General features: G+C 41.2%; 1 protein-coding gene across 2 annotated transcripts in view; it reads left to right on the top strand.

The window, feature by feature from the left end:
• Positions 1–7,343: 7,343 nt before the first annotated feature.
• The window catches only part of BOD1L1 (biorientation of chromosomes in cell division 1 like 1), a 36,573-nt gene continuing 20,987 nt past the window's right edge, over positions 7,344–22,929 (top strand). Inside the window, exons 1-10 of one of the 2 annotated variants that reach the window (XM_030947056.1) lie at positions 7,344–7,491; positions 7,888–8,012; positions 9,238–9,428; positions 10,622–11,218; positions 11,689–11,835; positions 13,163–13,332; positions 14,214–14,337; positions 14,688–14,832; positions 15,498–15,573; positions 16,448–22,562. In XM_030947056.1, the coding sequence (XP_030802916.1) occupies positions 7,414–7,491; positions 7,888–8,012; positions 9,238–9,428; positions 10,622–11,218; positions 11,689–11,835; positions 13,163–13,332; positions 14,214–14,337; positions 14,688–14,832; positions 15,498–15,573; positions 16,448–22,562 (7,768 nt within the window). In that variant the 5' untranslated portion in view covers positions 7,344–7,413. Of the gene's footprint in view, positions 7,492–7,887; positions 8,013–9,237; positions 9,429–10,621; positions 11,219–11,688; positions 11,839–13,162; positions 13,333–14,213; positions 14,338–14,687; positions 14,833–15,497; positions 15,574–16,447; positions 22,563–22,929 lie in introns of both variants that reach the window. The other variant, XM_030947055.1, reaches the window with a different exon arrangement.

Below are 22,929 nucleotides of genomic sequence, written 5' to 3'. Positions count from 1 at the left end.
TTTGGAACAATCTAACAAACTGATTTGGAGGCAGCAGTCCTAAGATGCTCCTTTCCTCTTTAGCTTTCTCAATGGCTACACAGTGATGTTCTTGCTCCTTTTTATGTTAGAAATCAAGGAAGGAAGACTAAAGTATTCTTGTTTAATGTGGGTAATTGCTCATTCTGTCTCTGTGGAGGAAAAGTTGGAAGCTAGTACTTTATTCATTAATGGACAGAAGTAAATACAATCAAAACTCTGGAAAATTTCAGACTGTTTTCTCACAAGAGAAATCAAACAGTCCTGGGAAAGGAATTCAGACTCATGGAGAGTCAAAGAAACAAATTTTCATCTATTCTCAATACCCAGAATGAGAAAACTGTCACCACTTTAGATCATTTCCTTTGATGCCAGCTGCCCTGGCAGGACTAGAATATTTTGTTATCAGTGATAAACACTGCAAAACGCCCCACTGTGTGTATCACCTGAGGGTAGCAGAGCATTCTGAGGTCCAGGGAGAGTTGTCCTCATGTCTCAGGTTAGACACCTCAGTTACCAGACTCTGAACCTGGCACACACGTTTTCAGCAAGCCAAAAACCACCTTGTCCCCCTGCAGCATGCAGAAGCATTCCCTTCCCTCTACCAAAGCACCTACATTTCTAATGCCAAAATAAATCTACTGAAGTGCAATGCTGCACTCCTAAGAATTCCTTTTACTAAACAAGCTCTATGACATTAACAAAGCCAGTCAGGTGATGATCACTAACACACAGCAATAAAGAGGACAGGACAAAATCTATAAAGGACCTGTTTGTGATACCCAAGGCACAGAAAAGGCTGCACATAGAGCACTCCTGCCTCTCCTCATAGAAGGGGCTACAGCCAAGCCAGCTGGATCCAGCAGCTCTGTGACAGCAGAGCTGTTTCAGCCACCCATCTCCCTTCCAGCCAGCATATACATAAAACAGGAAAAAAAGGCTCTTGCAAAGTTGTCTTCTTCCTTTACAGCCTCACTAGCTCCTTTTTACTGAGCAAAAAATGTATTTTTACTAATCCCATTGCTGAAGCAAACATGACACTTCTCCATTTCAGGAAGGTTTAAAAGCTAAAATCCTAAGACATTCAGGAAAATAAATTTTAAAAATGCTCTCTTCCTACTGTACAATCAAAATTGGGATGCGAGAATGCTGGGGCTTAGCATTGGTAATACTGTTAATACTTTTTCTTGACTTTCCATTCTCTTCTGATTAAACAAATTAAATAGGAAACCCTGCATTTCTCACACTCCCCAGCGTGAGTCTGGGATTGTTTCCCCTTGTCTGACTCCTATATCAGTTCCTATTCAGAAAGCAGCTGGTCTCTGAATAGATTCAGAGCTGGTTATCTCCACACACAATATATCATAGTCGATCCAGGCTTCAATTATTTTTTTTTCCCCAGGAAACAATTATTTCACTATTTGTCAGTCTTTCTCCAACCCCTGCCCCATAACTTTTGAAACGGTTGGCCAATTTTAATGAAACCTGGCAAAAAAGCACAAATCTTAAAGACATTAAATTCATATCATCTTTCTGCAAATCAATAGGTGAGAAGGAAAGATTTTGAGAAAGCATTATTATTTCTGCTGTTTCACTAAAGATTTTTTTTCCTCACGTTTTCCACATTCTTCAGAACAATTCCCAAGGGCTGTCCTTGAAGTGCAGTAGCTTGGGGGCACTCTGGGTAGGCAGTAAATCTCAACTTCCATTCAGACACTCCACGTGGATTTACAGTGGTGTCAGCCTCAGGTGGGCAACACACTCCTTTCTCTCTGCCCCCGTGACAGAGAGACAAGCAAGGATGCCAGGCCTGTGCTGGGGTATCCAGTGAGACCTGCAGCAGACTGGCAATGGGTGCACCTCAACAGCACCTGAGCCACTGCCTCTATTTGCAGCCAGAGCCAGCAGGGTGGGGTTTCACTACAGCACCTTCACACCAGCTCCTTCTACACACCCACCTTTCCAGTGACTTCAGACAGCATTCTCTTTGTGCTCAGCAGTACCAGGAACCAAGCATGGGAGGCAGTCAACAGCAACAAAACGACCCAGCTCCTTCCCTGCCTCCACCCCACCTCTCCTGAAAGAATGCTGTTGATATGTGACTCACCATTCCTACTCCTCCAGACCTTTGGCACCCCCAACACAAGAGAACAAGACAAAAGCCCAAATTATTATTTTTTTATTTTTGTTATTTTCCTATAACACTTGAAAAAATTTCCACAGAAAATACTATTTTTGCACTAGATACAATTACTCTCATTTTTACTTGAGGATTACAACCAAGGTTGCAGAAATGATGGCATGAGCAGTTTTGAGTGAGCACCCTATTATTTAGTAGCAGAGTCCTGCTTTGATCCATCTCCCTGCTGACTTCAATGGAACTACACCAGGTATAAATTAAAGCAAAATTCAGTCCATCAGCTCTACTTTTAAGCTTCATGCATTCCATTTAAGCAATGCCTCCACCTTGATTTCACCTTGCTGTAGTCAGCAAAGAATGCTGATATAAATGTGTCATGCTTTTGTGTATCCACTCACTCTGCTTTCATGTTTAAGCTGTACCATTTTACCTTATCATTAAAATTATATTTAGGCAAAAGTGAAAGAGTGTAGAAAGAATGTATAATCTCTTGTGCTCTCTCTGGAGAACAAGCTTCCATTAAATTTTCTCTGTCTCCCTGTACACAAATAGCAAAAATATGTATTTTCCAGTCAAAAACAAACACCAAAGTAAAAACTCTATTAAAAGGAGCACAGTAACTCCTTCTAACATTTTTCTCCAGAATGGAGAAATAAAGTGGCACTTCTCCAGCATGCAGGAACCTTCATTTCAAAAAAGGAAAAAAAAAAGGCAAGGGAAAAAAAGAAAAAAAAAAAAAAGATATGCTGAGATCATCAATCACATTAGCAGGAATTAGATGTCCGACTCCCTAGATGCCAATAACAATCCAAACAATATTACATCCATTAGTCAGTGTTTGCTTGTGAAGAGGTAAGAAAGCTGTAGTGTGCCTGTCCCCTCTCTCATTGCCATGAACGTGAGCAGCACAAACATTGTATCACCAGTCACAGCCATGGCCACACAGATGGGCTTTCATCCCACAGGCAGGTCAAGGCTCCATCTGCTCCTGAAGATTCCTTTCTTGGTTACAACAACAACAACAACAACAAAACACCCACAAAAAATCATGTAACACTGTGTATTAAAGTTATTTGTGACAGTAATATTTTTTTGCTCTCGAATGTCACCCTCTAAACAGGCTCTATTCATCTCACAAAACTTGGGCATCCAGAAACTCAATTTCTTGGCATTGACAGAGACATAAAATAAGAAAAATAGAGAAGAGGCATAGCTGTACCTTCAAAATAATGTACTTTAAAAAGCATTATGTGCAAGTTTGGTGTCACCCTGAAGTTCTGAAATTGGAAAAAATAATCCTAACTTTTCAGATAAAGTTATACTCAGATCTGTAACTTTAAATGCTTCTACCATGTTAAGCTGCATAAAATAAAATGAGTTAATGTTTCTGTATATCAATAAAAAGTATTACAAAATGCAGGTTGATGAAATGTGACTTAGAAGACTTCTCAACTTCTCAAACTTTAATCAGACAATCTTCTCAGCAAATACAACCAGTTATATTAGCTACTGAACATGAAACTCCAGTATTTTTACAAAGCACTTCAGTCTATCTATTTAACTTGCCAATTTGAAGAGCCACCAAATGTCCATCTCTGCTGAACTTAAGCATCACTGACAACAATTATCCTGCTCTCCCTGCTTGGAGAACCAGGGTCTCATGGTAGTTTTAGTTTTGCTTAAGGAATCTCTTTAGAAGTGACCAAAAAGTTTTAGAGGTGTCAGTGCAAGGTCATGACAGCCTATTCCAAATAAAAGATTTCCTTTCGTCACTTTAAAATGTGTTGTCTAGTCACCGTTTTCATTTCTGCACTTGCCAAAGGCTTGCCTGTGGAAAACACATAGGACAGGCAGCCTCCCATTGAAGCAAAATACATTCACTGTTCTACAGATAATTCACTTAAGCCACAAGCTTCACTTAAGCCACAAGCTTCACATTTTACACAGGGCCTACTTGCCAGCCAAATAAAAGATATATATACCTGTTTGAATAAATAAAAACATGACTGGCACCTGGAAGGAAACATTGTTACAAAGCCAAAAAGAGCACTTCAAGCATGCAGTCTTAAACAACAGTTTATCTAAATGCTTTTATTTACATACCAAAAAAAAGGATGGCAGAATCATATCCTCCATTTATTGCAGTCCAATAACATTTTATCTACTGCAGCTATTTCCATGTAAGGATATGGATATCGCTGCAGTCACATCACAGCTGAAGGTACAGTCCGTGCCTTGGCTACATTTCGGTCTTGCAACTACAGCATTTCATGCTGCAGCTCAGCTGAGGCCACATATGCTGTTATTGATGAAGCATAAAACCCCAGCAATGCTGGCACCATTCCTCTGCTGCTCCAAAGCAGTGGACTAGATTGTGATTACTAGTGCTGCTCCTAGGCATAATTTTGCCTTTTTTTTTTTAGAAAAATCCCGTAACAGGAAGCACCAGAAAATCAGAGGCTTTCTCTAACTAGAGACAATCATAAAAGTATACTGTTTATGCACAGGGAGAAACAAAAATGAAATATGCATCAGGCAATGCACATTCATATAACAAATCAATTCAGCATCCACAGTTCTGGGGTTTATCATGCCATAATAAACAACAGACCAATAAGCTACACACTAAAAGATAATAAACCTCAGAGATGGATGGTAACACAGATGGTGCAAGGCACAGACATGTTACCACATAGGTAGAGGAAGAAGTGAGCAATTTATCCAGGACAGATCTCTTGTTGGTGTTGGGCAGCTTTAGAGCTTTTACTAGCCAAGAATCTGCTCAGGCATTTCAGTTATTCCTGTTGAAAAGTCATGATTTTTACTACAGAACTCAAAATGTTACTAAAGAGCTTCCCTTTCTGTGTACCCTTGTCTGTAAAAGACGACAGTGGTTAAAGAGGAACATCACCTTTGTATGCTCAGTACTGACAGCAGTACTTAATCTTTGCAGAGCACAGAATTTTGCAATGGAGTTCATCACAGAGGAAGGGCACCTCCTATCACTACCAAATTTGTTCAGATTAATCCTTGACTCCCATGCAAAGTGAAGAACTTTTACCTTCTTTTTTTACTTTCTTAATCCAGCTGTCACCTGGATTTCAGATACTTCATAAATTTAGATTCATTATCAGCATACACAGCATGAACAAAGTTTTGAGGAAAAAACTACACAAAGTGTTTCACTGAAAAACAAAAACCAAAAAACATCAACTAACCTGTCAAGTTCAGTTACCACTTTTATCAATTATGGTATGAACTGACCTCAAGAGAGTTTAAGTCTGTGAACACTTATAGAATCAGTTGGGCACATTGGCCACTCTGAATTTGATGCTTGTGGTAGGCATCCATAGAATAAGATTTCTGCAACAATGTCTAAAAAAGAAAGTGAGCTATTGCCAAAGCTTTATGTTTACTTATGCTACTACAAATAACAGTATTTCCAAATTCATCATAGTATTTTATTCCTATTTGTGCTTCAGGTGAAAATCATGCCATTTGTGCCCCCAGTTACACAAAAATGAGAAAAAACGTGAGACAAAAATATGTTAATCTGAAATCACAAGTTGCATGGCTTGCTGATGTGACAGCAATGGCTGAAATGGGTCTGCCCAGCCCTAGAATCGTTCTCATATTCAGAGACAAAAAGCAAGCCTAGAGCTAGAAAGAGAAAAAAAATACCTTCCCAGTCCCCTACAGAGCAGGGATTTTGAACCACAAGCACCTTCCCTGAATTTTGTGGCTTGTACTTTCATTTACTTGTCCAGTCTGCAGCCATGTAACAATACGTTCCCACAGTATCATATAAATCTCATTTCTGTTTGTCTCATATCTTAGTATTTCCTCAGCAATTTAAATATTGCTTGAAGTTTAGCAACTGCATCTGGAACTACATCTGCTGTCTATTTAGAAGACATTTGGAAACTTACTGAGACTTCTTGTATTAAATATATGTAAAAAATATTTAAAAGTTAGACTGTCGTAAAAGAGAATGCAGAAGCAACTTTAGTCATAACCACTTGGTAGACACATATAGCAGGGGCTACAGGTTAAATTGTATCACACAGCACCAGGTCCACATGCCTTAAACAATTCCAGGGACGGCGCCTCCATCGCCTTGCTGGGCAACCCATTGCAATGCCTGACCACCCAAACAGTGAAAAACATGCTTTCTAATATCCAATATCAGAAATATATTGGAATATATATCTAATATCTTATCTAATATTCCTTGCCTCAGCACATTGGACAGCTGTGACCATAACACTGACACACGAAAAACAACGGCTAAGAAGGCAACCAGGAAACAAGAAATTGGTTGAAAACATTTCTTTCACAAGAGCACATGAGAATACACTGATATGCAAAGGTGGCAAACTTAAATTCAAGTATTTCAAGTATCATCTTCCAGCCGCCTTCTCCAGGGATGCGGCGGTGACGGCGGCCCCTGAGGCCAGACAGGGCGGGAGGGGAGGCAGTGCCCGTTATCAGCCAGGACCAGCTCCCCGACGTCCCGAGGGGCGCGATCGCGATCGCGATCCCGATCCCGATCCCGATCCCGATCCCGATCATCGCGGTCCGCGGCCGGCGACCCCGCACGGCCCCGCCCCGCGCGGCCCCGCCCCGCCCCTGAGGGAGGAAGCGCGCGGCGCCGCCCGCACCGTGATGGCGGCGGGCGCAGGAAGGGGCGGGCCGCAGGGCGGGGCTGCGGGTCGCCGCCGGGAGTGCGGCGGGGGGCGCGGGGCGGCCGGGCAGAGGGGCCCGCTCGCGGTGCCCGCAGCGCCCAGCGGCGGCCGCGCCACGCGGGGGGCCGTGAGCGCGGCGGGCGGAGGCCGAGCGGCGCCGCGGCCGCTCCTCTCCCCCTCAGCCCGGCGGATCGGGGTCGCGCCGGCCCGGGGGCCGCGAGCGGCTCCGCCCCCTCCGCCCCTGTGCAGGGCCCGCGGCGGTTGCGCGCGGCCCCGCCAGTGCTCGTCCCGCGCCGATGGCGCCGCTCTCGGCGGCGGCGCCTCCGCCTCCCCCGCGCCGCTTCCTCCCGCCGTCCCCTTCCGCTTCCGGGGTCAGCGCCGCCGCTGCTCGCTGAGCAGCCCCGTCCCGGGGCCCGGCCGGCACCGCCGGCAGCAGCCGCCGCCCCGCCGCCCCCCATGGCCACCAACCCCAGCCCCCGCCGCCCCCGCCGCCGCCCCTCAGCAGCCGCCGCCGCTGCCGGGGGCCGGGGCCGGCGCGGGGGCGGCGCGGCCGAGCCCGAGCTGGTCTCCATGATCGTTAACCACCTCAAGAGCCAGGGGCTCTTCGACCAGTTCCGCCGCGACTGCTTGGCCGACGTGGACACCAAGGTGCGGGCGGGCGGGACCGGAGGCTCGGGGGGTCCCAGCGCCCCGGGCTCTGGCAGGTCGGGGACGGGCCCGGCCCGGGGCAGCGCGCTCGGCGGGGCGGAGCGGCCGCTGGGCCCGCGAGGGGCTCCGGCTCCGCTCGCGGCCGGTGGAGAGCCGGAGCCCCATGTTCGGCGGGGAGTGCGGCTGGCCGGCCGTGCACGCACGGTCACACACGGCCGGTTCGCGCAGGGTCCGGCCGGGCAGCGTTTAACGCGCTGAACGCCACAGGGCAGCAGCTGCGGCTGCACAGCGCCGGGAGGTCCGACGGGGCTCCCGCTGTACCAGCCTGGCCTCCCGGAGGATAACCAGCCGCTTTCATGATCCTCCCAGTCCAACATCTCTGCTGTTGCTTTCTAGCCTGCCTACCAGAATTTGAGACAGCGCGTTGACAACTTTGTTTCCAACCACTTGGCAACTCATACCTGGAGCCCTCATCTCAACAAGAACCAGCTGAGAAATAACATTAGACAGCAGGTTCTCAAGTAAGTGACATCTCTGGGATTTCTCTGAACATGCCCAGGTACTGTGATAGGTGACAAAGGGTCTGGGTCAATGTGAAGTGGGTTGCTTTCTTCAGAGAAACGTGTGAAAAAGATGGGTTGTTTTCTCCTCTCAGTGTTTAAAATGTAATATTGCTAGAGGTAGTAACTTGCCATCAGTATTAGTCAGAATGAGACTGCAGATGTTCTTTGATCTGATCTAAGTGCATGCAGCAGGAGAAACCTCGATTTTGACTTAAGATATAACCCCCTAGCTAAAGGCTACTTTTACTTTTTCTTTTAAGGGAGATGTTAATAAAATTGCAATTATAATTTTTAGAGCTAAGGAGAAACATTCCACAGACTAAACTCTGCAAAGCATAGAGCTAAAGTCACAAAATAGAAAAATTGATTTAAATCTGGCTGGACAGAGAAGAGGTTTTAAGAACTGGTGTTATGTTAAAATTATGTCAGATGCTTTAACCTGTATTACATTATTTCATGAAAGTTCCTCCAGTCTTTGTTCTCAAATTTTAGACTGAAAGTACCATGAGTTGGGCCATTAAATTGGGTCAAACCATGGATTTGGGAGCAAACTTAATCACTTGTGCTGTGGTGGTTCCATTGGTAACTTGTACTGAGGACTGTTTGGTTTGTAGGGAGGAGAGCAAACGTTCTTATTGAAGAAGCAATGACAGCAAGAGGTAGCATATGTCCCACAGAGGACTGCAGGGGTTTAAAGAGATAAGCTTTATAGCTGTGGGTTTTCTTTTCTGTTTTATTTTACTGAAGATAAATGTGTTCTATAAAGCTGCAGAACTTGCCACCTAGTACTACGCAGAAAGTAACTTAGGGTAGTGACCAGTGGTTTAGTAGTTATTTCTGCCTCATGGTGTCTATAATTCATCTCTTTTTGCTATGATCGTTGATAATACAAGGGCTCTTCTAAATTTTTTTCCAAAATATATTTTTTGCAGTTAGATAACACCTCTAAGTGTAACCACTAATGATGTTAGAACAGGCTGCTTGTTGAATTAATTCCGTGTGCTTGGATTGTTTTGTTTCTCTAGCACATTTTTTCTTATGGGTAAGGCACAGGCTAAATGCATAGCTGTGGGAATACTCAGAAAACATTAGTGCTTCATTGGAGCATGTCTAAATGATCATATTTCATTAATATGTTCTTAAAAACTAACTTTTCATACTAATTTATATAACTTTGTTCCAGGTCTGGAATGTTGGAATCGGGAATTGACAGAATTATTTCTCAGGTTGTGGACCCAAAGATCAACCACACATTCAGACCTCAGGTGGAAAAAGCTGTCCATGAATTTTTAGCCACATTGAATCACAAAGAGGAGTCAGGCCCCAGTACGTCTCCAAGTGAGGAGAAAGCAGATGCTTCTGTTACAGTACAAGGTATTCTGCTATTTCTCCGAGCAGTCTATTAACAAAAGGATGGGGGTTTAGGAGAGCAGACTCATTGACTAGGTTTTCTGCTACCATAACATTGTTAGTATCAGTATTAGCAAGCTGAGCTCCAGGCAGCATGGCAGAACACTTGTCTCTTACTCTGTGTGTAAAGGTAGAAAGCACAAGGGATGTCACTGTTTTATGACCATGTCACTCTTTCACTTCTGCTTGAGATTATGAGGGATCAGTTTATTGTGGGGAGAAAAGTTGGTCTCAGTATTAGAGGATCAGATAAGACATAGACTGTAAGAGAAGAATGATGCAACTTTTTTGTCTGTCAGTAGAGATGAAAGAATTCTTTAAGAGATAGTTACCTGTGCAGTTGCTGTGTGTCATAAAATTTGGATGGCTAAGGTCCTGATACTACCTGTATTAATTTCTAAACGCTCCTGCAGGTAATTGTCTATTCTTTCCTGTTCTAAGAGGCTCCACAGCCATCCATCTATTTGTAACCTTTATTTAAATCCAAGCCTTTTTCCTGTGAGGCCCACTTCCTTTCAAATGGGTTAGCAAGCCAGCTGCAGTAGATAGTACTAGTCTAGTTGTCCATCTTCAGAGCTGGTTCTAAAATGATAGAAGAGTGCTAAGGTATTTCTGATAGTCCTGTTGTTATATAGTCAATATGCTGAGTCAATTTTCCATGACATTTTTGGAGATATTGGGGGTGTGAGCTACCAACTTTCTCTTGCATTGTATATATAGTATATATATATATATGTTATGTATGTTTTTAGAATATATATTATATACGCAGTATTTTAGCCACAGTCGTCATCCTACTTAGGATGTTGGTGAAGTTGAACAAGGGCTGTGCTCAGATGTCCCTCCCATTGACAATCCTTGCTTTCTCTAGGCAGAGCTCAGGAACAGTGGTGTGCCACAGAGCAAAATGGATCTCTAGTAATTGTACGGTGCTTGCTGCAGGAATGCAATGTCTTGGAGATTTTTGTTCGGTTTTTTAATTTTTTTTTTTAGCCAAAATCTCTCAAGGCAAAATTAGTCAAATATTTTTGTTAGGTATATGTATTTTGTAGGTATATCTATTTCTGTTTCTTTTCACATGTTTAACCTTCTATCAATCAGAACAGAATTACGGAAACTAAGGTGAAGTAAAACTCTGTTCTTTCTTACTATTCAAGGTGTCTCTGCTACAACTCCAAGTGCTAATGTAGCTAGTGATGCAATGTCCATTTTGGAAACAATAACTTCTCTTAATCAAGAAGCAAGTGCTGCCAGGGCTTCAACAGAGACCTCCAATCCCAAGAACAATGACAAAGTTGCAAAAAAACTCTCATCTCAGCAGAGTGTGGATGGTAGCACTGATAAAGAGAGAAATGCAGAAGATTTGTCAGACAAAGAGAAAGCAATTTGTGACCTTTCTGGAGAAGGGGCTGAAACACTTGCAAAGTGTGAAGATTTAAATGAGCTTCCCTGCCAAAGTGAAGAAACAAAAAATTCAGCAAAGGATGCTAATATGTTTACAAGTAAAGATATTCCACAGGAAAGTGAAGATGTGAAGAGTAAATTATTGGATAAATCTGACAAGAAATCAGAGAGCAGTGAAAGAAGAAAAGAAAAGAAGGAAAAGCTTGACAAGAAATCTGATCATTCAAAGAAAAATGATGATACTACAAAGTCAAAAGAAGAAAAGCAAGCAAAAGAGTCAGAACCAGTGAAACACTTAGTTTCAGAAAAAAATAGCAATAAACATAAAACAACTGAAAGCACTAAAGAAGGTACGGTGTGGGCAATGCTCTTCCTCAAAATATGGATAAGGAGTGAGGTTTTTAAGTTAATTCAGGAGTTGAATCCGTATATTTGGAATGTAAGTTTTCTGCTAGTTCTGGCAAAGTGGTCTGCTGATGACAATTGGATTTGATCTATCTCTCTTAACTAAAGTACCTGAATTAGGAGTCAGATGACCTTTGATTTCTCAGGTGTGTGATTGGTCATCTTAATCTGGCAAGTTCTCTCAACAATTTCAGTCCTCATTTAAAGTTTATAGTTCTACCTTAGAGTGATTTTTGTTTTGAATAAACCAGAGTTAGCCTGGTAATTTTATTATGGTGTTATAATTTTGTTTTCCTATTTCTAATTCTTAACATAGTTTTGTTTTCAGTGACAAAATTGATGTTTTGGTAGGAAAAGTTTAACAGACTCAGTGTGCTGCCTTACAGCTCTTTGTTTTTGCTTTTTCCTTTGCAAGAAAATATGTTAATAGATTCAGATATGGATGTACTCAGTGACATCACGGTCAGCTCTGTCCACACCAGTGACCTTTCTTCCTTTGAAGAGGAGAGTGAAGAGGAGCCTGTAATTTCTGACAGTACTGAAGAGGGGGAGATCACATCAGGTGGTAAAATAATTGCATTTTTAACTGGCAATAAGGAGTATGTAATGCTTTTGTTGAATGTACCATGTTGTAAATTTGAGGGTTTGCAATATTGTACCTACCTATGAGAGAGGCTTTGAATGTGAACTGGATAATATTTGTGCAGTGGCAAAAGATGAGTAGTGGGTTTACTTTTTGAATATTTTTATTCATATAATATAGTATATTCTAAACATTGTAAATCTTTTTTATGCTACAGTATTACATAGGTGACAAAAGCACTTAATGGTGAATGTCACTGTTCTGTGGGCTTTCCCCTCCCATCTGCCATGAACTTGGAATAGCCCTGGAGTGCTTTGTGATCCCATGGTAGTGGTTGTAGCTGGCTTTGTAGATCAGATTTGGTTTAGAGTTTTAGGATTCAGGAGCTTGGCCACAGTAGATAGAACAGGAATGGATCTAGCTTAAAAAGTTCAGAAACACCAAGTTGTTTCACTGACTGTGTTGCCTTTTTGTGTTCTCCCTTTGTAGTACAGACTTCAGACTCTGATTTCTGTAGTTAATAAAACTTTCCACTTTATAATGCAGAGTGCCTTAGCACCTGAATGAGTTCTCTCTGTTATGCTCACAGCTTACCTTTTCTGCTTCTAAATTATATTCTAAAAATATAATTTAGAAGCACTGAATCACTTGTGTGTTCTCTGGCCTCATTCTTACTTTGAAACATGACAGATTGTGTTCAGTTACGACTAAATATTTATGAAATGAAGGCAAGCCTTAAGTGTGTTTGATGAATACAAATAATTTGTACAGTATTGCACTATATCTAGTTATAATGATAAAACTTCAGTAGATTTATTTATTTTTACTTGATTAATGCTTAGATGTGTGTAACCAACAGTGTGTTTTGTGTATGTATTTCAGTAAGCCAACTAGATTTTATGTGCTAAAATACTTTACTGGTATTTTTGGTGTGGGGAGAACTAGAATTTAATACATAGCAGAAATTATATTGACTTCTCATGCATAGCTAGCTACTAAATACTACGTGTAAAGAGGCAGTGGGATTAGAGGCAATAGAGGTTTGCCCTGTTGTTGTGTCCTGGTTTATTACTGGGCTTGTGTCGTGCAATTTTTTGGCTGAATGATGTACACGAACACATCAATGCACTTTTGATTTTTTCATAATCTAGTGATATTTTGATACTCAAAGGATTTAATTTAACTGCTTAGGTTTAAGAGTAAATAATGGTTGATGTGTTTTGAGTAGGTTTACCTTCTCAAAACTTATGTTCAAAGCACTGGCCTAATTTATCAATATACTCTACACTGACCAACCTTTGTTTAGATGAAGAGGAGAAAAGCAGTCAGAGTAAGCCGAAGCCGCATGCGCAGGAGCTGAGCGATGGGAGAGCCAAGCCCGTGCGCCACGCGTACGTGCGCAAGCCGTTCCTGTACTCCAAGTACTTCAGTGACTCTGACGATGAGCGAACCGTGGAGCAGCGCCGGCAGTCCATTGTGAGTGTGGCTGTGCTACTACTCACTTTCTGACCCCAAAACTTTTTAAAACAGAGATTCCACTGCTGGTTTGGTGGTGGTTTGTGTGAGGGGGAGTCTTCAGTTTCTTCTCCCTTCAGGGATTTTTTTTTTTACCCTTATACTACAGCTGCCCTTTCTTCAGGTTTCCAGCAATACGGCATGATCTGCTTTCCAGCACAGCATTTTGCTGGTTATAGTTGGAAGGCTTCTGGCAGTGAAAGCAATGACAGTTTTCTGTCTCCTTCCCCCCCCCTCCAAAATACTGTGACAATATGGATGAAAAAAGTAGCCCATATCCACCTGCAGCCTGCCTTCAGTGAGATTTTTTGGTAAATCAGGATTGTGTAGAGTACTGTGGGCTACTTCATTACCCCAGCTCTTTACAAATGTAGTACTTGCTGACCATGAAATCAGTAGTTTGTAGCAAGTCTGCAGCCGCTGAGAATGGAAACGGGCATTTAAGTATGTGCACACTGTTCTGTGGCAGAAGGGCCGGCACAGAGAAGAGGGAGCAGCAGTTCTTTTAGATTTTCTCTGTTGGCCAGATACATATATTTATACTTATAATAAATACGTTTTATCTGTATGTACGTACAATATAGACATATGTTCTTTGAGAAAGTTGCATAGCTTCAGTCTGCAGTATTGAGCAGCAAGGAAATTCTGGAACTCAGCTAATTTAACTTCACAAAAATATTAGAGGATTCCATTACTTTTATATGATTTCAAAGTTGTATTTGTGTTTTAGTTTTCTGTAATCTACAGTGTTCTGTTTTCTATGGGGTTTAGACTTACATTTGTAGTCAAAGAATGCTCTTTGACCTAATGATAAATTGCTTTCCTTGGTTTTGTATCTCTAGGCCAAAGAAAAAGAAGAGAGACTCCTCAGAAGACGAATTAACAGAGAGAGACTTGAAGAAAAACGTAAACAGAAGGCTGCAGAAAAGACAAAATCCCTAAAAACTGGAAATCAGAATGCTAAAGGTATGAGAAGAAAAGCTTTGAGTAGCCCACACCACCGTGCTCTGGCTTACTCTCCGTAGAATAAAACATTCAGCTTTGAATAATGGTCATATAGGGCTATAGTCATTTCCTTCCCTTAATAACCCAACATCTCAACAGTGATGTAACAGAAAAAAATATAAGGCAAAGAATTAATACAGAATTTCTTCTTCACTTTTTCATATATCCATTGTACTACTTAAGCTTAATTAACACCTAACTGCTATTCTCTGCTATGCCTTAGTACTCTCTGTACTGCTTTCTGTTATGTTCATAGCTGAAACTCTAGTATAATGATGTGTGTGTATTTCACCATTTATGTATTATTTTAGGAAAAAGTGGCTTGCAATTAGAAGAACCTTCATCAAAAAGTCTAGAGTCAAAAACAACTGGTACCAGCATTAAGGATGTGCTTAAGGAACAGAAATTTTTGGAAAAAAAAGTGGCCCTGAGCAGAAAAAGAAAAAGAGATTCAAGGTATCTACATATTTGCTCAAAAGGACTTAATGTTTTGAATATTCATTTTTGCAAATTGGAAAGGTTCTTTTCAACTTTGTACTTAGCCTTATCCATTTAAACAGTTTTTTCTCAAAATATTTGCATAATATTGTTACTGATAAGCATGAAATTCTGGCAGAAAAATTACAGTTGATTAAATATGTTGCAGCTCAGACTGCAGTAGCAGTCTTTGTGGTTTTTCACAGAAAATAATGAAGGTAATAAAGGCATGAGAATGGAGAGCTTTTACATGTTTGTGCATCTAATAGGCAAGTCAAGTTGGCTTCATCTTTAGATAGATATTTCATGTAGATATGTACCTTTGTACATAACTGTCTACATATAGGTAAATATGGGGCAAGGAGAACTTTTACCCATTTTACAGGGACAGCAGCAGTACTAATGTCATCCTAATACTGCTTAAAAGCACTGGTATTCAGGGTATTTTTGAAGCTGCTATATATATAATTTTACAAGAGAAAAAAGCCTGAATGCATTAGTCAGAAGTTTGGTGATCATACTCTGATTCTGTATTTTTAGTGGGCATTTCTTTCTCGCATTCAGTTTTGAAAGCAGAAAGTTTGCAAGGCAGTGTTAGGCTGATACTAATTGTTCTTGTTAAATTGTCCAAATACCTGTTTCAGGCATGCTGAAGATAGCTGCAGAAAGAAAAATGAGCCGTCTGAAGAAGATTCTAAAGAAATACAAAAGACTAATGAGGTAGGTGTCTCTTAAGTATAAAGCTTACAATCTTCCTTTTAATTCTGATGGTGCTCTTTCATATGTCCACTCCAAACTGTGTATAATTGCATTTGTTCTCACTCACAAGTTTTCCCTGCCTGTTCCTTCAGTTGTAATAGTGATCTGACATCACTGTAGTAATGTTTTCTGAATTCTAATAGCCACTGAAATGTGGTCTGTGTATTCTGATGCATGTTGTAGTAGAACCTGAGATGCAGTTTGAGCCGTAATCTGTGAAGCATGCTGGGTTTTTAAAAAGAGCAGTGTAAAAGACTTGAGCTTGGTCTGTTTTAACTTCTCACTGGAAAATTAAAGGAAAACTGACTGTGCTCCACCACAAAAGGAAATAAAATTTTTATGGTGAGAATTTTATGAATAAAATTGTTTAAACTAAAAAAGGCGGGAGTGGAAGTTCAAGTAGAAGTCTACATGTATTGTTTTTAAGTTTCGATGTGTTGTTTAGTTTCAGATTTTTAGTTACAGTTTTGTTTTACCAGACAGCATAATAGCTATTTAAGGTAGCTTACAGAGTACTTGAAATTGTGATTGTCTATTCAAACACCTTTTAAAGTCATTTTAGAAAAATTACCTTATGAAGAAAAAATAATAAAGTTCAGACAGCTTAAGGATAACTTCTTCTGCTTTTGATTTTTCCACTATAGCAGATAGCTGAATGAAAAATGGCAGTTTTCATTTCCTGGCTATAATGAATTTTTATTACAATATTAAGTGTATTCCCTAGCGTATTAAGGTTTTTTTTCAAGAATTCGTGCTTATTAGTTCTGTTCAGGCACATTAGTGAGGGAACTGTGTAATGTGTACTTATATATATATTAAAAAATCTCTTTTGTAGACCTGTGAAAAAAATTCTTCCAAAGAATTGAAGCACAATCATGGAAAAAATGAAGTCTGTAAACAGCTCAGAAGACTTTCGGAATGGGGGCATTCAGCTGAGGAAAGCAAAAGTGATTCTAAAGCAGAAAAAGAACATAAAAGAAAAACTTCCACTTCTCTTCAGGCTGAAGGAGCTCAGCAGGACAGCGAAACAAGGGATCCAAAAAAACAACTGGATAAAGCAGAAGTCAATACTGAGGAACCACAGAAGCAGAAATCCATATCTAAGAATGAAAAACATCCCAAAAAAGATACTGACACAGAAATTCAACATATGAGAAATTCTGCCAAAAAAGAAGCCAAGTCTTACAGAGACAAAAATGAAAAGGAAAGAACTGCTTTAGAAGATAAACTTCCTTTAAAGCACAAATATAAAGGAGATGGTGTTCACAAGTCAGGTGAAGATGTTGAACTTCATTCATTTGAGCGAAGTTTGAAAGGAGAGGATGGTGGCCAGAAACATAATCAACAAATAAAAGTTTCCTCAGATGACAAATGTGAAAGAAAAAGCAAACACCGAAGTGAACGGAAAGTGTCAGTAACAGGAAAAGATGGAAAAAACCCTTCTGAATCAACCTTAAAAACTGAAGAATTGCTGCGGAAGGAAAACAAAAAAGACAGACATCTCTCAACAGACAAACCAAGAGCAGAATGCAAGACCAAAAGGTCCTTGAGTGATTCTAAGCCGCAGAAGGATTCCCTAAGTGCCTCAAAGCAACCTGGTTCAGCATCACACAGAAGGAGTGAAAGCTATTCAGAAGATAAACGTGAAGTAGAATCAACTAACTCTGATAGTAATGTAAAACTTGAAGATGGTGTACATAAAGATAGACGAAGATCTAAGAGCCTTGCAGAAGACAAGATTTTGTTAAAGTCCAAGTCAAAGAGTCATAGTAAACAGTTCAAAGCATCTGAAACAGAATTGCAGGAATTAACAAAACAAGACACTGGACAGAAGCTAGACAAAGATAAGAGCATGGAAGACAATGATTCAGATAAACAGCACAAATCCAGGAATGAAGATAAAGGTTTGGAGGAGAGTGGTGCTGAGTTTCATCTTGCAAGTGGCCCACAGTCAACTCAGGGATCACAAAAAGACTTTAGTCACAGAGTTAAGGTACATTCTGGAGAAAAAGGGGCTGTAAAAGAGAAATACAGAGGTGATAAAGACTTAAGTAATTCCAAACTAGAAAGAAGGTTCTCTGCTGAAGGTCATAAAAGCAGAAACTTAAAGCACAGCAACAAGGAAATAAAGAAGAAGGAAGAGAGCATCAAATTGGAAGATAAAGATACTAAAGAAACAGATAGTGGACATGAAAGATTATCTAATGTCACAGTGGCAGGGGATAAAAAACATAGCAAGAAAGTCTCCTGTGAAAATAGGAAAGGCAGTATATCAAACCAAGATTTACTTAAGGAGGAAAAGCAATCGGCTAGCACAACTGAAAGCAGCCAGGTTCCAGCCCCTCAAAAGGCAACTATGAATAATGACTTACATGCTGGTCATGAGGAAGAGCTGATTGAACTTGATTTGAAAAAAACAAAAGCACAGGAAGCATCTAATATTGATGGAAAAAACATTCAAAACTCTCTCCAAGCCTCAGATGCCAAGTGTGCCGTGAAACAAAAAGGATCTCGTTCTATTTCAAATAAGGAGTTAAAACACAGCTTGGCAGATCCTGCAGCTTGTGAATCACAGTTTCTGCCTGCAGCTGGAAAAACTGTTGAACAAGATACTTCTAATAAACAAGTTGGTGCCTTAGACTCTTTGTCCAAAAAAGCTTCCATGGCTCATGGTCCCAGTAAACAAGGGGCTTATAAAACAAGTATTGTGTATGAAGCAAGTGGTAGAACCTTAAAGAATGCGTCCAGTAAGGATCAGGCTTCAAAAGACAGCAGAAGACCAAAGATTTTAAAAACTGTGATAAATTCTAATTCAGATGATGTTCCTTTAGCAATTAATTCTTCAAGAGAAGATGCTGCTGATGCAAAGTCCATGGATATGGATATGTCAGATTCTACAGATTCTTTAGGTACCTTGTCTAAAGAATGCCACAATTCAGATGGGACTTCCTTATTGGAAGATGCTTTCCTTTTGAAGAATCATACAGCACAGGTTGTGTACATGGAGCAAGATCGTGTAGTGCCAAGCTCTGTCATGAAAGATGATGGTGACAGCACCATCATGGCAAACAGCAAGGAAAAAGTAAATGAGGTGTCCCGGCCTGATGAACAGGCAATGGAAGACAGTACAGCTGGGGTGTGTAGGCGAGAAGATTACAATGAAGCAGCCAAATCAGAAGGCTCTCAAAAAAGGAAGTTAAAAAGAAAAGAGGGAAACTTGGTATCTGGCATAACTGAAGATCATGGAGATGTAACAACAAAAGAACTTACCCCAAGAAGAAAAGGCAGAGAGTGCTTGAATATAGATCCTTCCACAAAGGGAGAAAGAAGCACAATAATGGATAGTGTGGAAAAGAATAAGGTGCATAACACTGATGATATGATCCAGTCTTCCTCTGTTTTAGTGCCTGAAGGAGTTCCTGAGGAAAGTTTCAAAGGCTCTGTTATAGCCAATGGGCAAGAAGGGACTAATGTGGTTGGCATGGACAAAAATGAAAGCAATGCTGTAGGTACCAGTGCAGGAAGTAGTAAACTTAGTTTGTTGTATAGCAGCCTACAAAAAACTCCTGCCAATGCAATAGGAACTAGCACAGAAAAGATCACTGAGAGCACTGCAATGGCAACTAGTACAGGAGGAGAAGGAGCTGAGGGTACATCACGTTCTGGAAAGGACAGTGATGCTACAACCACTTGCTCAGAAGAAAGTGAGGTGACAGTAATCTGCACAAGCATAGAAGCTGATGAAGGTTTCACAACAGGCGTATGGGTAAAACGTAGTGAGGGCTGCAGTTCAGTCACAGGAGCAGATATTGGTGACTGTACTGTTGCAGCAGCTGAAGAAGGTGGTGGCAGTGTTGTCACTGAAGGATTAGCAGAAAGTGAAAGCTTCCTAACAAGTACAGAAGGAGAAGAAAATGGTGACTGTACCACGGTTGATGCAGAAGAAGGTGGTAAGGATTTAGTGAACCCAAGCGGAGCAGAAGTTGAAGACAGTGTAAATAGTGCTGGGACAGAAGAAAAAGATGATGCTGTGACTAGTGCAGGCTCTGAAGAAAAGCCAAAGATCTCAACTTGTGTAGATACAGGCAAATTGGAAAGCTCTGTGTCCTGCTTAGGTGAAATGGAGAGCGATGGAGCTGTAACTAGTGCAGGGACAGAAACAGGTGAAGGGTCAACCAGTGGTGATAATTCAGGTGAATTTAGGGGTAATGTGACAGCTGGCCAAGTAAAAGAACATGAAAGTACTGTGACTTGCACTGGTGCAGAAGAAAGAGGTCATAACTTCATTGCCTGTTCTGTGACTGGTACAGATACCCAAGGAGAAAACACTGTAACTGGTGCATGTGTTGCAGTGGTCACAGACAACAGTGCCACAGCTGGAACTAGTGGTGACAAATCTGAGGATACTGTAAATGGTGAAAGTGCCGTGACCAGCACAGGCATAACCCCAGAAGATGATGCTGAAGTTTCAGCAGTCTGCACAGGGATAGAAGACAGCAACGAGGGATTTGTAGTTTGTTTAGAAACTGAAAAATGTGAAAGTCTAATGGACTGTACAAGGGCAAAGGAAGAAGCCAGTATCACTACAGTCAGTGTAGGTCTGTGTGATGATGAAGGTTTTGTGACTAGTACAGGCTCAAAAGAAGAGGATGAAGAAGGTGAGGACATTGTGAGCAGTACAGGAAGAGGAAATGAAGAAAATGAGCATGCTTCTACTTGTACAGGATTGGAAAGTGAAAGTGCACTAATTTGTATAGGTGCAGAAGAAGGTGAAAGTTCCATTATCTGCATAGTTGCTGAACAAATGGAAGCTGAGTCAGGAGTGGCTGGCACAGATACAAATAAGCTTACTGTCAACAGCATGACAAGTGCAGACAAAGCTAATTGTGGCACAGACTGCAGAAATGATAAAGGCATTGTTGAAAGCAGTGTGACCAGTGCAAGTGCTGCAGATGAGGGTGCCTTAGCTGCACAGACAGGAAAGCATGAAGGTACCTTGCTTCCCTCAGATGCTGGGGAATGTGAGGGTCCCATGACTAGTGCTATGGCCATGCAAGATAAGACACAGTTTGGTGCTGAAGACAAACATGAGAATGCCATGACTTTCTCTGACAGCAGAGGACTTGATGCCTCTATAAGTAGTGCAGTTCCAAAGGATGAGACTTCTCTTACTCCTGCTGACAGAGAAGTAAAGGTAAAAGGTGATGTCATCTCTACCAGCACAGTGGAAGATGCTCCTTTACATTCAGCCACAGATGCTGAAGAAGGTCCACTTGCTGTTGCAAGAGTAAATAAAAATGGGGAAAACTCTATGATCTTAATAGACTCTGAAGACACGGTGCCTATGCCCAGCACAGCTGCAGAGTTCAAAGAGTGTGTGAATACTTCCAGAGGTAAGCAGGAGAAAGATGAATGTGCTATGATTTCCACCAGTATTGTGGAGGAATTTGAGGCTCCTATGTCAAGTGCAGCTGTTGAATATGATGGTCAGCTCCCTTCTGTGAAAATAGAAGAAATCAATGAGAATACTATGGTTTCCATAGACATGGAGGTATATGAGGTTCCCATGCCTAGTGAATCCAGCACAGGAGGAGATGATAATGGTGATGATGGAAGTCACCCAACTGCTAGTGGGAAGGAAGAAAAGGATGAGTGTGCTATGATCTCCACAAGTGTTGTGGAAGAACAAGTAATCCTAATGTCAAGTGACGTCACAGGAGAGGTGATTCAACATATCTCGGACACAGAGTCAAAGAATGAAACACTAATGATCTCTACAAGTTCAGCAGAATGTTTTGAAGCTCCTATGTCTAGTGTAGCTGTGCAAGATGAAAACAAACTCACTGCTTCAGAAACAGAAGGAAGATATGAAGCTGCTATGATCACTACAAGCATGACAGAAGAATGTGAGATAGTGTTGATCAGTGCAGCACCACAAGCTGAAAGCCAGCTCATCGTAGCAGGAGATGAAGGTCCCATTCTCTCTCCAAATGCATCAGAGGAATGTAGGGTGGTGGAGACCACTGCAACTGTAGATGAACAGTTTGGACTTACTGCTTTCAATGCAGATGGGAAAAGCAAAGGTTCTGTGATTTTTGTGGGAGAATGTGGAGCTCCTGTGCTAAGAGTTGCAACCGACAGTGAAGATCAACACACTGCTTCAAATGTAGAAGATAAGGAGGAGGGGGCAGTGATCACTCTAAGCACAATGGAAGAATGTGATAGTGTCTTCACCTTCGCAGTCATAGAAGAAAGTCAACTTCCTGCTGAGAGCACAGAAGTGAAAGATAAAAGTGAAGAAATTTTTGATACTGCTAACCAGATTGAATGTGTCCTTTCAACTACAGGCCCAGAAAAAAGCGGGAATTCTTTGCTTGTTATTGGGAGAGAGAATGAGACACATGAGAGTGGGGTGAGGACAGAATCAGCAGCGTCTCAGTCCACAGTAGACAGTGAAATCACAGAAACAGATGAAAATGCAGTGAACCTCATGAGTGTAGAGGAGGCCCTTTGCGTGGAGATCAGTACAGAGACTGCTGAGAGCCCTTCCTCAGAGGCAGGTAGGGATGATGAGCAAGCAGAAGATGTTTTGCACGAGGATGTCACATCGGAGCTCTCCAGTACGATTTCAGAAGCAGCGAAAGAGAGTGAATCTGTAAAGAATGTAAACTATCAATTAAATTCAAATGTACTTCTAGAAAGTGACTTACCTGAAATAAGGACTCCCCTGCCTAAGACACAGGCTCTTTCCTTAGTTTCTGCAAATGAAGTGACTGTAAACACCAGCCATGGTGAAGTAACAATAGAAGCAGAACTAGGGAAGAAAAGGGACCTCACTTCGTTGCATGTAGAAAAGCTATGTGACAGTGATGACAAAACCAACTTGGTCAAAACAGGTGATACTGGCACTGAAGTTACTTTTCAGAAAAGTAATGCAACCTTTAATTCAGGTGAGGATTTCTTTTTGTTTAATTCTTCAGTGCATAAGTTGTCATAAACAGATGCATTTTACCGTTATAGTTGGGAATAACTTGTACTGTTCAAATATATCTCACTTCTTCATTAGTTGCAAAATGGCTGTTAATACACTTAAAAATTGGTGACAAATAAATAAGCATGTGATTTTGGGCAGACAAGACTAACTGAGCACAATTACCTGAGCTGCGCTGGAGAACAAATATTATAGTGCAAGAAATTACTTAAATACATTGAATTAAAGTTGTCAGCCAATATATAAAGTTACTTGCAAGGGGTAATTATTGTGGAGGTACACATGGGTTTTGTTATTAACGTGTTGCAAAATTCAAAACGTTTTTT

The sequence above is a fragment of the Camarhynchus parvulus genome, chromosome 4 (genome assembly GCF_901933205.1).
Source record: "Camarhynchus parvulus chromosome 4, STF_HiC, whole genome shotgun sequence".
Classification (NCBI taxonomy): Eukaryota; Metazoa; Chordata; class Aves; order Passeriformes; family Thraupidae; genus Camarhynchus; species Camarhynchus parvulus.
The sequence above is the reverse complement of the archived record's forward strand: the minus strand, read 5'-3'. Positions and strand labels throughout refer to the sequence as shown.